This window comes from Rhea americana, unplaced genomic scaffold, assembly GCF_003343005.1.
Source record: "Rhea americana isolate MKP2758 unplaced genomic scaffold, rheAme1 scaffold_136, whole genome shotgun sequence".
NCBI lineage: Eukaryota > Metazoa > Chordata > Aves > Rheiformes > Rheidae > Rhea > Rhea americana.
The window spans coordinates 738,763-752,806 of record NW_028185439.1 but is presented as its reverse complement, the minus strand read 5'-3'; the positions used below and the strand labels follow the sequence as shown (position 1 = coordinate 752,806).

The 14,044-nt window shown below is 36.1% G+C and overlaps 1 protein-coding gene across 2 annotated transcripts in view; it reads left to right on the top strand.

Annotated features, from left to right (window-relative positions):
- DNAJB4 (DnaJ heat shock protein family (Hsp40) member B4) overlaps positions 1 to 13,833 on the top strand; it is a 23,790-nt gene extending 9,957 nt beyond the window's left edge. The window contains exons 2-4 of one of the 2 annotated variants that reach the window (XM_085298148.1): positions 8,186 to 8,471; positions 11,313 to 11,887; positions 13,462 to 13,833. In XM_085298148.1, the coding sequence (XP_085154274.1) occupies positions 8,261 to 8,471; positions 11,313 to 11,887; positions 13,462 to 13,695 (1,020 nt within the window). In that variant the 5' untranslated portion in view covers positions 8,186 to 8,260 and the 3' untranslated portion in view covers positions 13,696 to 13,833. Of the gene's footprint in view, positions 1 to 8,050; positions 8,472 to 11,312; positions 11,888 to 13,461 lie in introns of those variants that run through there. The other variant, XM_085298149.1, reaches the window with a different exon arrangement.
- The last annotated feature ends 211 nt before the right edge of the window (positions 13,834 to 14,044 follow it).

Below are 14,044 nucleotides of genomic sequence, written 5' to 3'. Positions count from 1 at the left end.
TGACACTATCAGTTTCATGTAGTATACAGCTTATGCTGAAAACAGTGGAGCCCACAGCCTGTGGATAAGGCATATTTATAACCAATACAATACTCTTATGTTACAATATTGAAAACCTATTCAGAGAGTGACTGTATCAACACTTGGGAATCTGAAAGACATGTTACTGTGTTATATCTTAAAACAATTATCAGAAAGCTTATAAAATTCAAATGTTAATATAATCAAATAGGGAAAGGGGAAACAGTGAAAAAATATCAAGACGTAGACTGTTTATTATTATTAAACATCTTTATCCGTTCTGTAACTGAGGAGTAGGTGGCTTGGGAAAAATCTGTTGACTGGCGCAAAGTAGCTTGATGAATCTAATTGTTCATTTGTCACATGCCGTTTCAGAACAGAGTTCCCTGAGTTTTGGATAAATTCCTTGGTGATAGCAGTCAGAGCCAAAAGCAGTTATAAAAATTCAAGCTTAATACAAGTCAGGTTCTTCTGTTGAATTTTATTACTAGATATTTCTGTTTCTTTTGCCCTGGTAAACTGATTAACTGGTAAACTTAATAGTATATTCTCCAGAACTTGTCAAGATATAAAATTTTGGGGGGGTGAAGCAGAACTTGAGCTTCCTTWTAAAGTTGTTTTTGGTAACAGCAGTGAGAATTGATTATTCCCTCCTCCTTACCAGCACTGTACACTTGTAAATAGGTGAGATGCTCATGTACTGGGTGGAGATAACATGTCATAATTCACTGATGTTTGTAATAGTGCAATAAAAATAGGCTCAATCAGGTGAGGGAAACCTGTTAAATGTGCTGATGGCCCAACAAGGTCAACATGCAGGTCATGCAACTTCTGAAAAAGAGTCCTTTTACAGAAGCTTCTGTGTGGTAGGAACTGAAATGAGCAGTGACCCTATATAAGGAATTGAAAAACTCTTATGGCATCTGTGTTCTTTCAGAAGGGAAAGTCTTATTCTGTAGTTGAAAATACTGTGTCTCTCAGTGTGATATCTCCTTTTGTTTTTTCCTAAGTAGTCTCTGGTACTTCAAGAAAGTATTGACTTACACCATGGTGTAAATTGAGGGTAAATTAGAAGCGTTTTCATCAGTATCATGTGTTGTAATTGAGCTCTAAGAACTTTGTTTGTGAAAGACTTGTTCGATCTCTGCAGCGGAAAGCGAGTCTTGGAAATTTCTTTAAAGTGTATTTTTTGTTCTTCAGCTATAGTGGAGATTGTGAGTTAGTAGGCAAGAATTAGGTATGAGAAAGCAATTCTTTGTTAGTGACATCAGCTTGTTTGTGATGAAGTATCAGTGTGCATGTGTTTAGTCCTGTTTTAGTTTTGCTAGCTGTAACAATGTATTGGTATAAAAGCTACTTGAGGTTTGGATCCATTTTCTTTCTATTCTAATGTTGTTTGTAGCTTTAGAAAAGAATGTGTGTTTACTTGTTTTATAATATGTAGTGGAAGTTTTTTTTTTTTTTTTTTTTTGAGGAGGAGAACCTGATTGTTAAATTTTATACAAAATAATCATAATGTTAAAATAGGGATACTTTGGGCTTAAAAATAGCATTTCTACTTGGTCTGTTGTTGCAAGCTAACAAGAAAATAATTGAATTCTAAATTCTTAAGTGTCTGCTGTGTTTCTACTGTAGATTCCCCCTTCCCTCCCTGCCCCCAATAAAATTGAAGACTGTGGATTACAGGTTTAAAATTCATTTTGGAAGTTGAGAAATGACAACAGTATTTCTCTGATAGCAGTGTGCATTTTGAGATTCAACACTTGAGTCTGAGCTGTGAATTCATGCTGACTCTGAAGTGTATACTTAAAATAAGACTTCCCACAGAATATCTTACATGTATGTCCTTTGGCCTGTTGGAAGGAACATAACTGCACATATATTCCTATATAAATATTTTGTGAAGCAGAGTACCAAAAATATAAAATATCAATTTTTGTTGAAGCTGAGGATGATGCAACTTAAAAGTGCAATGAATTTATTTATCTTGGAGAACTTTGTATTCTGCTCTTCCTTTTACTACTTCATCTTTTCTTGACACCTCCCCCCCAACCCCCCCAAAATCAGACAAGATGTTCCCAGACAATACAAGCAAACTTTTTATATGGAAAAACTCTAGTAGCTATTTTTCCTGTCAAGTACCATTTGACAGTGATTTAGATACATCTCTAATGCAAGTTAGATATTTTCATAATGCATGATTATAACTTACCTCTCTATTTCTATTTTTTAATGTGTCAGCAAATCGAGAGTAAGCAAATTCTGTTAATATAAGCTTCAACTGTCAGTGAATTGTGTCAAAATATATTTATTGCATGCTTTGTCAAGTGTTCAGATTTCTAGGAAAACTGCACTCTTGTATGCCTCAAGGAAAGAAATTGATATATTTCATACGCAAAAGAAACTGTAGGGTAGAAACTTCGTGGTGCGTTTTGACTTGAATCATTTACAGACTAGAGTATCTCAAAGACAGAATGCATGCTGTATGAAATACAAAATAAGTATAGTTTTTCAAGTATGCTGTTTACTAATGGCAGACGTTTGCTAGATAATTCTGTTTATAAAGCTTTGTATTTCGTATTTYACTTTCTTGTATGATTATTAATATAGATATAAAATTGACCCCTAGAATTCTTATTCTACAGCAAGTCTTCCACTTCCAGCGCAGCAGCATACTTCTGGAGAGAACCAAAGTAAAAAGTTGGTAAATTTGGGTGGGTAGTTAGGCAGGCACTTCATAACCAAATGAAGCCCTCTTGAGCAGTTAACTGATTCAAAAGAAGCTTTACGCTCTGCAAATTTCAGTTTGTGTTGCGTTGCCTGCAGGGGAAAAAAACYTCTCAGCTATCTATCACTGCTGCTGCAGAGTCTAAATACATTTCTGTAGATGAGACCAGCTACTGAATATTTCTCCAGTGAAACACTTGGATGCATTCACAAGTGTGTTTTGTGTATGTACAAGGTCTTATTCATCGTCCTAAAGTATACATGTTGCTCAGTCAACTATGTACAGTTAAAGATGCTGGGATGAAAAAAAATCATTTTTTCCCCCTCTGGGAAGGTAATTGGTGCTGTTGTAGAATACTGTATACTATACTATTGTATATGGATGTGCTCTCTTCCAACTCTGGTGGACAAATGTCAGCTTATTCCATTTGTTCATGTGGGCTTGCAAATATTATGATACTTTAATTGTGAAAGAGCTTTTTCTGGCTGGGGATTTGGCTCCTCTGCCTTGACATTTATGTGCACACGTATATTTATAGTTGTGATCTGTGTGGAATTTGCCTTTGTGGTTTTGTTTGCTCTTTAACTTGCTCTGTGATCTACCCCGTGTGAGGTTTTCTTAGTTTTTGTTTGTTTGTTTGTTTTGTTTTGTTTTTTAAAAAAGTTTTGTTTCTGAGGTTTAATAGGTGAGGAATGCAAAAGAAATGGTTTATTTTGCAATAAGGAAATGGGAGTATTTTTACTCAACCTATTACTCCAGAGAATGACATCATTCTGCCTAGAGTCTTTTCCTTAAAATAACTTTGCGCAGGTGCTAACTTATTAATACAGAATTCGAGTTCCAGGTACTAGTGTGAATGTTTCTTTGGCTGTAGCCTAACTTCCTTCAACAGTTCATATGAAGAATCCTTTAAGGAAAAGAATTAAATTTTAAAGTTATCAAAGCAACTATTCCAAGGCCTGGACATGGAATGACCTTTCTCATATTGTTCTCCCAAAATCAATTTTGTATTATGTAAAGGGTTTTTATTATTATTTAAGTACTGTGCCCATGAATATGTGCATGAGTTAGGCTGTGGTTCTTGAGAAAGTATACTGGAAAAGACAATACTTCAGTAAAGTAATTGTTTCTTTAAAATAACTCAGATGGAATGCTGAATCCGAGTAGTCGGGCTCGTCTTCAGAAGCAAGGGGAACTGTTTAAAGAACAATTTTCAGCTTGCTTGTGTATATTTCATAAAACATCATAAAAACCCTCTTATCTAAAAAGCTAAAATGTAGTATTACAATACAGAATGTTGCCTTCTCTTTGATCAAAGAACAAAAAATCAATCTGTAGGTAAGTGTTTCACTGGTTTCAAAAGCAGTCTTATTCAGCTTTCCTGAGAGATGATCAAATATTTTAATAAACCATTAATTTTTTAATGATATGATACAGTTGAAGATGCAAGTTCTTTCCAGATAATTTCAAAAAGCTTGAAATTCTCATTTTAGTATTTTGTTCTAGCTTGAACTGTAGCGTAACTGGAATTTGAAAATGTTTAGGAAAATATAAACTGACTTCCAATATACGTCCAAATACTTGCTTAATAGTTTTTATTTCTTTGTAAAAAGGCTTCCTGCAAAGGTGGTAATTAAACAGGTAATATTGAGATTAAAAGCTAATAATCTCTATGCTAGGGAAATGACCTACTCAATATCTGGTGCTGTTTTGTTAGAAGCAATGGAACGTACCAGTCAATAAATAGAACAGTTTTGTTGTGGTATTTTACTCCATTTGATGCAGACATATAAAGCTGCTTTAGACTTAAGATTTTGACAGCTTCTTCAAGGCATCTTCTGTTCAGGTGTATGCAACATGGGAGTCAGCTGCTGATCTCTAAGAAGTAACTCTGGCATAGGGAAGAGCTCAACAAATGCTTATATACCCTGTTAACTTTGTCAGTGTATGATGAAAGTACCCTAAAGTGACTTAAGAATTGGAGAACATGCTGCCTATCATGAGACCTACTGGCTCTAAATACTCGGTTGGCAGCTAACATGTCTTCGGGAATATCATACTGAAAAAGATCAATGTTCTAGCAAAACTTCATTTTCAAAATAAAATCTATGTATTTTTGTGGTTTTCTTAACTCATATTTTCTGTATTTTATTTTGTACAGAAGATCTGGTCTTGATTAAATATATTTTCTAGATAAGCAGCTGTTTAATGTCTTTGCTCTGCTTGACATCTTAATACTTCAGCATTATACATGCAGTGTCAGAAGATGTCTTAAATGGATTGCAGATCTGTTTGTGTGCCTCAAATATCTCCCTGCGCAGTGCGGGTACCTCGTGGTCCTTGCACACAAAGTGCTGACTGGCCTCTGAAGCAGGGAGTGGCTGAAGTGCAGTAATTATGGGGAAATTGGATTATTGACAAAATGTCCCTGAACGCCACTATAAAAGAGGAGCAGTATCTCAAGGTAGAAGGGCACAAACTTGTAAAGAACAAAATTATCCCATAAATGAGTTCATCTGTTGCACACTAGGTGATGACTTTATATCTGGTTTTGTAGAGGTTACTCTGGCTTTACAAAACCATTTCAAGCACATAAGAAGCAGAAGCACATACTTTTTGAAACTTGCTGGTCAAGATATATGAAAACAGTTCTAAAGTGTATATATTTAGTTTTTTATAAACTTACAGCTGCTTTTTTTTCTGTTTATTTCAAAGAGTGCAATGCTAGCAGTCCTTATTGTGGAGAGTACGTTAAGGATTTTCCTTTTTTATTTTTTATTTTTATTTTATTTTAAACTCTGGAGATGGGTGTGGGATCAAGTAAAATGAGTAATAGAGAATTGAAAAGACCAGGTATTCATCCCAGAGTTCTAAAAGCTTGGCAGCTATGGCTTATAATCTGTCCTTAAAACTGTTCTAATACAGGAAGGTTGGAAGAAGTAAAAACTTGCATCTCACTTACCAGTATTCCACTCTGAGGAAGAGCCAGTAGGATCTGATGTACCTGAGTGATCTGATTTTTGTACTGTGCACACTAGTAGAAAGTCTAAAAAAAAACTTTGTAATTTTTCTTCCACTAATTCTTAAAGTTGTATCTCGCATATCTATTAAGAATTCTTTAAAGGAATCCACGAACATGAGAGAGGGAATGTATGGTTGATTTATTGTAGCATACTTGTATTTTCAAAAGGTTTCTCCTTGATAAAAGATAAAAGCACAGGACATTCTTTTAGTGAGATAAAAGAATATTAAAGGAAAATGAATTAATCATATATTTATAACATTCATATATATGCATATACAGACATTATTCTTATATATGAATAAATCATATATTTAAAGATAAAAGGAAAGGGCATACCATGGGTAGAAAGAAGGAACCTAGTTGCTGAAAGAAGGTGCTGAAGTTATCCCATTGACTCTTGGGAGGTTCCAAGCTGTAAACTCAGTTTGATGTGAAGATCTCCTGTAAGTTAGGAAGTAGGAGCACTATTGTCATTGCTCCAATCTTAAGTCTTTCCATTTTTAGGGAGTAGCTTGACTAATTAGAGTGTAACTTGGCACTTCTGTCTGATTAACAGACTGTTCTGAGCACCTGAACGTTGCTTACTCTGGTTGTCAGCAAAAAGCCCTGGTATAACTTTTTGTGGTTATCAGAACTTGTTCTGAAAGCTTTGACACCTTAGGGAAAGAAACTTTTGGTTAAAGAATAGATCTTAACTACTATTTTTTAATTAGATGAAATTAAAATCAATATCTGTATTACAAACCTGGCTAATAGGAACTCCTAGGGTATTCTTTTGATGTTGAAAAGGAAATTTGTATTTACTATTCTCAAAGGGAAAGGTTCTCATACCTTGCTCTTAAATTAGCACTTGCATTCTCTGCCACTTCTATTGACCAGAGGTTTTTGGAAAACTTCATGGACGGTGTTATCCTGAGATTAGTCTGAGCTGTTGCTGTTTTGACAATACTATCATGTGCCAACATGACAAAACTAGTATGGGGTACTTCTCAGAAGCTCGCTAGTGGAATAGTTCAGGCGACRCGAGCTGTAACCTTGCCATAGGTTCCTCAAACCATACCACGGGAGTGCCGCTGAGTGTAATAACTCCTTGTGCTGCGAGTTTTGCAGGAGGATTGAAGACGCATTTCAATCTCATTGTGCCAATAGTGATGAAGTTTGGTTGCTGTTCTGGTTCAAAGTTTATGATAAAACTTTGGATCATGATTTGTGATAGCTGCAACTATTTGCTGGATGTACCAAAGTTAAATGCCCATTGAAACATGTCAGGAATAGTATTACATCTTGAATGAAGTGAATTCAAGTCCAGTTTAAATTCAAGCCATTGTGCCTGCTGCTTTGAGAGTTCTGTAGTGAGAAARTACTGAATTTGGAACATGTGTCTCCAATAACTTATCTAAAATTCTAACAGTAAACTAACAAAAGCAGTATCTTTTTAAAGAAAGCTAGAGAAAGAGTTGAATTAATAAAAATCTAGCTTTATTCCATGTAGAGCTCAACTCTGGCTGCTTCAGCTTTAAAGAAGATAATAGATTCTGAAACCTTGTGAGTTCATATATGCCAAAACTCGAGTTAGTCCTTAGACACTTGGTGGCAACAGGATCCGATTACTTTCAGAGTTTTCTTTTGTATGCAATGAGAAAAATTATGATTGCTCTGCTGTGAATGGCTAGAGCTGAGCTGTAATAAACTGATTTGTATTTTTGCTCAGATTTAATTTCCTACTGCTTAATGGTGCTTGGCTGCAATCAGTTGTGGCTGAGAGGCTTAATTTTATTGTTAAAGAAATGAAGTTAGCCTTTTTGAAGCCTTGTAACTAACTTGAACCTAAGGTATTTTGTAATCTTGCTGGAAAAAGTACAAATCCATATTGGTGATGTCTTGGGTGAGCAGTTGTATTTACAGCAGTCTCTATAGAAACTGCAAAACAAAATGCTGTAATTATTTTTATATGGGCTACTGCAGTCTTTCTGAGGCAGTTATATTTTTAGCCCTCCCGGACTTCAGTCTGGTGCCCCGGTGGGTGAAAGACACTGTTCTGCCCTATTAAACCTCTAAAACTCGCCGCTTCCTTGGCGAGGGGGGAGTGGGGGTTGAAGAGGTGCGTGGCCTGTACGGGTGTCTGCGAGAGGGAAGGCCGGGCCGGCTGCTCAGCTCCGGCAGCCTGGGAAGTGACGTCCGGTAGTAGCTGCCGTTCTAGAAAGAGCGGAGACACGTAGTGTAGGTGGGAGGACTCTGAAGAGGGCTGTGTCTTGTCCAGTGTGCATAATTATTTATAAATGAGCAACGGGGGAGGGAATGAAATAGGGACAAGCTGTCTAGCGTTTCCTAAGCGTATCAGAGAGCTTGCTGATTTATAACAGTTTTGTTTGTTTCAATTCCAAATTTGACTTTTGTTTTTCCTCCTCTAGCRTCTCTACATTGCTAAGACACTGGATACTGGTTCCTTTATAGGAAGAAAAAGCTAAATTCCTCTACAACTCAGAATGGGGAAAGATTATTATTCTATTCTGGGAATTGAAAAGGGGGCTTCTGAAGAGGATATCAAAAAAGCTTACAGAAAACAAGCCCTTAAATGGCATCCAGATAAGAACAAATCTCCCCATGCAGAGGAGAAATTCAAAGAGGTTGCAGAAGCTTATGAAGTGCTGAGTGATCCCAAGAAGAGAGACATTTATGATCAGTTTGGGGAGGAAGGTATGTATTGCTCTGTACTCTGTGAGTGGTCACTTTAATTATGTTGAATGAAGCAAAATAAATATAGATGGAACATGGGAACCTGGTATGTACTTTTAGGCAACGTGTCTGTGGTGCTTTGAAACTTTTTTTTTGTTAACATATATAATTACATAATTTTAATACTTATCTAGTTTTAGTTTATTATTTTAATGTGCTCTTTGTGGGTGGGGTTCTTTTTTGTTGTTTTTCTTTTTTTTAAGATTCCCACATTGTTTACTTGACAGACAAAAAGTCATGGAACTGGAAAGCGTTTGTATGAGCCATAAATAGCTTTCTGCAGTTTCTTCTTGCTGCTGTCTTAGGTTAACGTAGTGCTTGTTGAAATGCAATTAGGGAGAGATTTATTCTTTTTAAAATTTTTGCTAAATGGCAGTCTGCTTGATCTGGGAAGAGCAGTCCTGAGCAGAAGCCCAGGTGTCCAGTCTGTAGTTGTCTTTGGCCTCTTGCCTGGAGAGGAAAGAATTTGCCTGATGTCATGAAATACCAGAACAATTTTTTAGCTTTAATTGTAAACTGTGATAACATGCCAAGAGAATGAGGCCTCAAATCTCATATTTAACCTAAAATGGTTATCTCAGAGGGTGACTTTTTTTTAATTTTCAGTGAACATGACTTTCCCTTAGTTTTATGATTGAGCAACAGAGGAAGGAAATAGCATCTCTTCCCTTAAATGTATGGTATCAGAAGTTTCAAATGAAATGATTGCTTCTGCTGTAACGAATAGATCTACTCACTCATTGTCATTCGCTGTCTTTTTTTTTTTTTCAACTAAAAAATAGGGCATACTTAAATGGCAGTATTTGAAATAAATTGTGGCTAGGTAATAAAATTTGGCCCTCTGTCATCCTTAGAACTTAATGTAGCTGTTCAAAGTTATCAATTCATGTAGACTTTAAGTTTCTATAGTTTATTCTAATTTTATCTTTTCCACTGCAAATTGGGGGGGAAAAAAAAGAAAACTAGAACTGCAGATACTCAACAGCTTTAGTGATGCTCCTGAAACATTCTAGGAAAATAAAATCTCTTTAGATACCAGAGATCTTTGTTGCTYTTTTTAATCTTTTGCCTTCTTGGCTTCTTCCCCCTCCCATACTCCTTTCTATATATTACTATGAAATGCTCTTTACTCTGTACATCTACTTGCCTTTCAGATTCCTGTGCAGTATCTCATCCTAACTACTTCCCAAAATATCATTTTAGTCACTTTTTCCAAAGACCTTGAACTAAGGCATATAAACCAGTGCAGCACTTGGCACCCTAGTATTGCATACCTGAAGCCAATGATTCAAAACATAGATTTCTATTTTGTGTAGAATATTAAATGAGAGATCAACCTTTTGTAACAGTGAATCTAGAAATACCTCTTAATACCTCAGTAACTCTATAAGCTCTTCCACTGCTTCTGAGGATGTAATTAGTGGTTGCAAAGAGAAGAGGAGGAAATCTCTGKTTTTTTTTTGTTGCCAAGACCTTGATGTACCTTCAATAATACCTTTTGGCCAGCTATTTCAAAAGGTGTCCTGCTGCTGCCATAGATTGGTTCCACTGATCTGTTTGTCTGATGTTAACAGTGCAGTAACATAAGGATGCATTAGACATTGCTAAGTACTTTTAATACATGTTAGTATTAGACAGGAGAAACATTTTCATTCTAACGTTTCATTTGATTACTCTTGATACCCAGCATTAAGCTTATGCGTAACAGTTTTACAGTGCAAAAAAACTCCTCCACTTCAAATGTAGAGCATGTACACTTCTCTAACGTAAGCCTCAAATATCTGTGGCTATAGAAGTACAATAATCTCTGTAGTGCTGAGCTGTTGTCAATATATATTTTTTTTTCATTTTACAATCATTGTGAATTTAGAAACAAAGATTTCTTAGCAAGACTTTCAGTTTTTAGCTTCAGAATGCCTTCTAATCTCTTAAGACTATCTGCAGGAGAGTGCTAGCTAGTAGAAAGAAGTAAGTGGAGATCACCAATCATGAAGGAGGAATTAAGGAACTATCTTAGCTGGGTTTGGAATGAGGAAGCGGAAAGTACAAAAGACTAGCTGTTGAGAATCATGAGGAAAACTTATCAGGAAGAAATGAAAGGTAAATGTCTTTCTGAGAAAGACAGAGGCAGAACAAAGCTATTTGAGAATACTGTTTTTTGCACAGAGAAGTTGACAATTTTCTTACCCACATAGTTTTCAGGAACTTTCTAGCTGTTTCTGTTCATGACTGGATGGAGTGGGATTTCCAAGATTCTCTGTTTTATATCCTAGGACCACAAATTGTAGAAAGCTTGAGGTTCTGAATTAAACATTAAGGAAGTATATGTCTGCTGGACTGTTGGCATTTTGTTTCTGAATTTTAGACAAAATGAAGGCAGACCTACTTAACACTGGTTTAAAGTTGAACTATGGAGCATATCGGAAACAGTAAATATGATACCATGCGATATCCTCAGAAATGATCTTAGAGGGAGGCAGCTCCCAGCAGACTTTGCAGAACAAAAAGAAAAAAGGTCGAGCGACCTGTCATCTGTTCTAAGATGCTAGTTCTTTGAATAACTGGGTCAGTCTTGTGAAATGAGACTGGTACTGACAGAATAGTTTCCAACTAAAGAAGAAGTATTTCTAAAGCTTCAGAAACTTTTTTGCTCTTCAACCTGTTGTACTACTACAATGGTTGGTACTGCGTAGTCTGATAGCTACTCTTTGAAGAGTCCTGTCACTGTAGTGCAAAAACCTTTTTGGCTTGTAGATTCTAATATTCCATTCACTTTTAATTTTGCTGATCTGTCTTATTTAGGGCTGAAAGGAGGAGCTGGAGGACCTGATGGACAAGGCGGTACCTTTCGGTACTCCTTCCATGGTGACCCACATGCTACATTTGCAGCTTTCTTTGGTGGCACAAATCCTTTTGAGATCTTCTTTGGAAGGAGGATGCCTGGTGGCAGAGACACTGAAGACATGGAAGTGGATGGTGATCCATTTGGATCCTTCACTAGCTTTAGTATGAATGGTTTTCCGAGGGAAAGGAATACAGTTGGTAGCCAACTACGTCGTAAGCAAGATCCCCCTGTCATCCATGAACTTAAAGTGTCATTGGAAGAGATCTACCATGGCTGCACAAAAAGGATGAGAATTTCCCGTAAAAGGCTGAACCCAGATGGTAGAAGCGTCCGAACAGAGGACAAAATTCTCACTATTGAGATAAAAAGAGGATGGAAAGAAGGCACCAAAATCACCTTTCCAAAAGAAGGTGATGAAACACCCACCACAATTCCAGCTGACATTGTTTTTATTATTAAAGATAAACCTCACTCACACTTCAAGAGAGATGGATCAAATATAATCTACCCTGTTAAGATCAGCTTAAGGGAGGTAAGTCTCTTTACAGAACTCTAAATCAATGGCTGTGCTGCACAAGATGTATGGCAGAAGCAAAATTAAAAAACAAGTAGCACTTCATGGCTGTAAAGTCAAAACGTGGCTGCAGAGCATAGTTATTTTTAGTGGAAGCGTTAGCTGTTTTGATATCTGTGGAGTGTTATTTCAAGCTGTTTGCTACAGAGGTGGAGAAAAATGAGGGCGGAAGGGTAAGAGTGAAGGTTGATGCAGCATTTCTCTTAAAACTTTGTGCTTCACCTTTCTAGATAAATACATATTAGACTGAAGTAACAACAAACACATCCAATAAAATAATGTTCTTACTGCTGCGATTTGATTTGCTACTTCTGCAGGACAAAGTAGAAAAGTCTTAAATATTGTCGCTGAATGTCTTAACTATTTTCAAAAAACTTCGATTCTGCCTTTTTATGTCATAAGTTGTTTCAGTGTGATTTCAAAGTATATAGAGATTGATTTCATGAGGATAAATTATTGTGAACAGGTGTTACAGCAGCTATATATAACAACAAAAATGCTATAGCTTTTTTTAAAATTCTGTTCCAAGATCAAAACATATTGGCTTTCAAATGAAAAATCAGAAAGGCAACTGAGGAGAGTTCTGGGATTGAAGCCTTAACATAATCATCATTTAAAGAGTAATGTAGTAAATGTTTGAAAATTTGTAGCATTTAGTGAAGAAATTGTCTTGCTTGCATTATGAGCTYTTTATCCTTAAAGGATTGTTAACTAAAAATACACCTGAGGTGACATGAAGTACCTAAAATAGAGTGAGGAAAGGCAGTATTTAATAATGATGTGGATAATATGTTCCTTCACAAACACAAGGACAGACTCATTGCACCACTATGTATTAGTGAGTGTTATCAGTATGGGTGAAGTGTGAAGTATCGGGTGAAGCTGGAGGAATCAAAATGTCATACCAGAGACCAAAGTAATGAAAATAAATCATTGGGTAAAGCAGGAGAAAGTCTGTCCTGGTGATGGCAGTCTTTTTTTTWAAATTATTATTATTTTTTTTTGTTTTGGCACACCACGTCTGTCTTTGCTTTTCTTTAAGCATCACAAATGCCCACCTAAAAAGACTATCAAATATAATATGCCTATACTTTTAGGTACTTAAACGTTATTTTGTGTTTTTAAATAATGTGGGTTGATAGTGTATTAAGTAAACCCTTGTACAATGTAAACAAACAATAGAATAAGATTCTAAATTTCCAATGGAAGTTGAGAAGTTGGACATGTAGAAGCTTATGGGATGAAGAATTGTGGGCAGTGTGTTCACTCTGTGCTTGTTGTTTGGAAAATTTGAAGGATATATAAACTTAATTGCCCTCCGCTGGCCATTCCGTAAGACTAGAGTTATTGGGATGTCCAGTAGCATGCCTTTCTTTTTAAGGGAGGAACAGTCTTGGAATTTTGACATTCCAGTAGTGCATGGTGGAAATACTCAGTTTACAATATTAGTCTTTTCTCATYAATCAACATTCAGTTGTAGGTGCATGCAGTTTTGACCACTTCCTTTCTCTCATGATACGATTTTTCTTTAGGCTTTGTGTGGCAGCTCAATCAATGTGCCGACAATAGAGGGAAGAACCATACCCATGACAGTAAATGAAGTTGTAAAGCCTGGAATGAGAAGAAGAATTATAGGATATGGCTTGCCATTCCCCAAAAATCCTGACCAACGTGGAGACTTAATTATAGAATTTGAAGTAATTTTCCCAGATAACATATCTCCAGCATCAAAAGAAGTACTTAGGCGAAATCTTCCTGTTTCATAAAGTGAAAACTGTGTATGTCAAAACTATTTAAACAGGACACTGAAGATGCAGAAGACTGGCAAGTCTGTGCTTTAAAAGTGCAATCTGTAACAGCTAGTGGAATATTTGGGTTTTTTTTTTTGTTGTTTTGTGGGATGGGTGGGTGGGGATTTACTATAATGCTGCATGAGAAGAAAAGGGTTAAGTACAAGTCATACAGATGACTTCTGCAGTAAAATTTACAGGGAAAACCACTCATATTTTATTTTAGATCTTCCTAATCAGAAAAGTTTATTCAGTATTTTGCTTAATGTAAAATGTAATCAGTTTTTACAAAGTCAGTGCATATATTTCTGATGAAGTGCTCGAG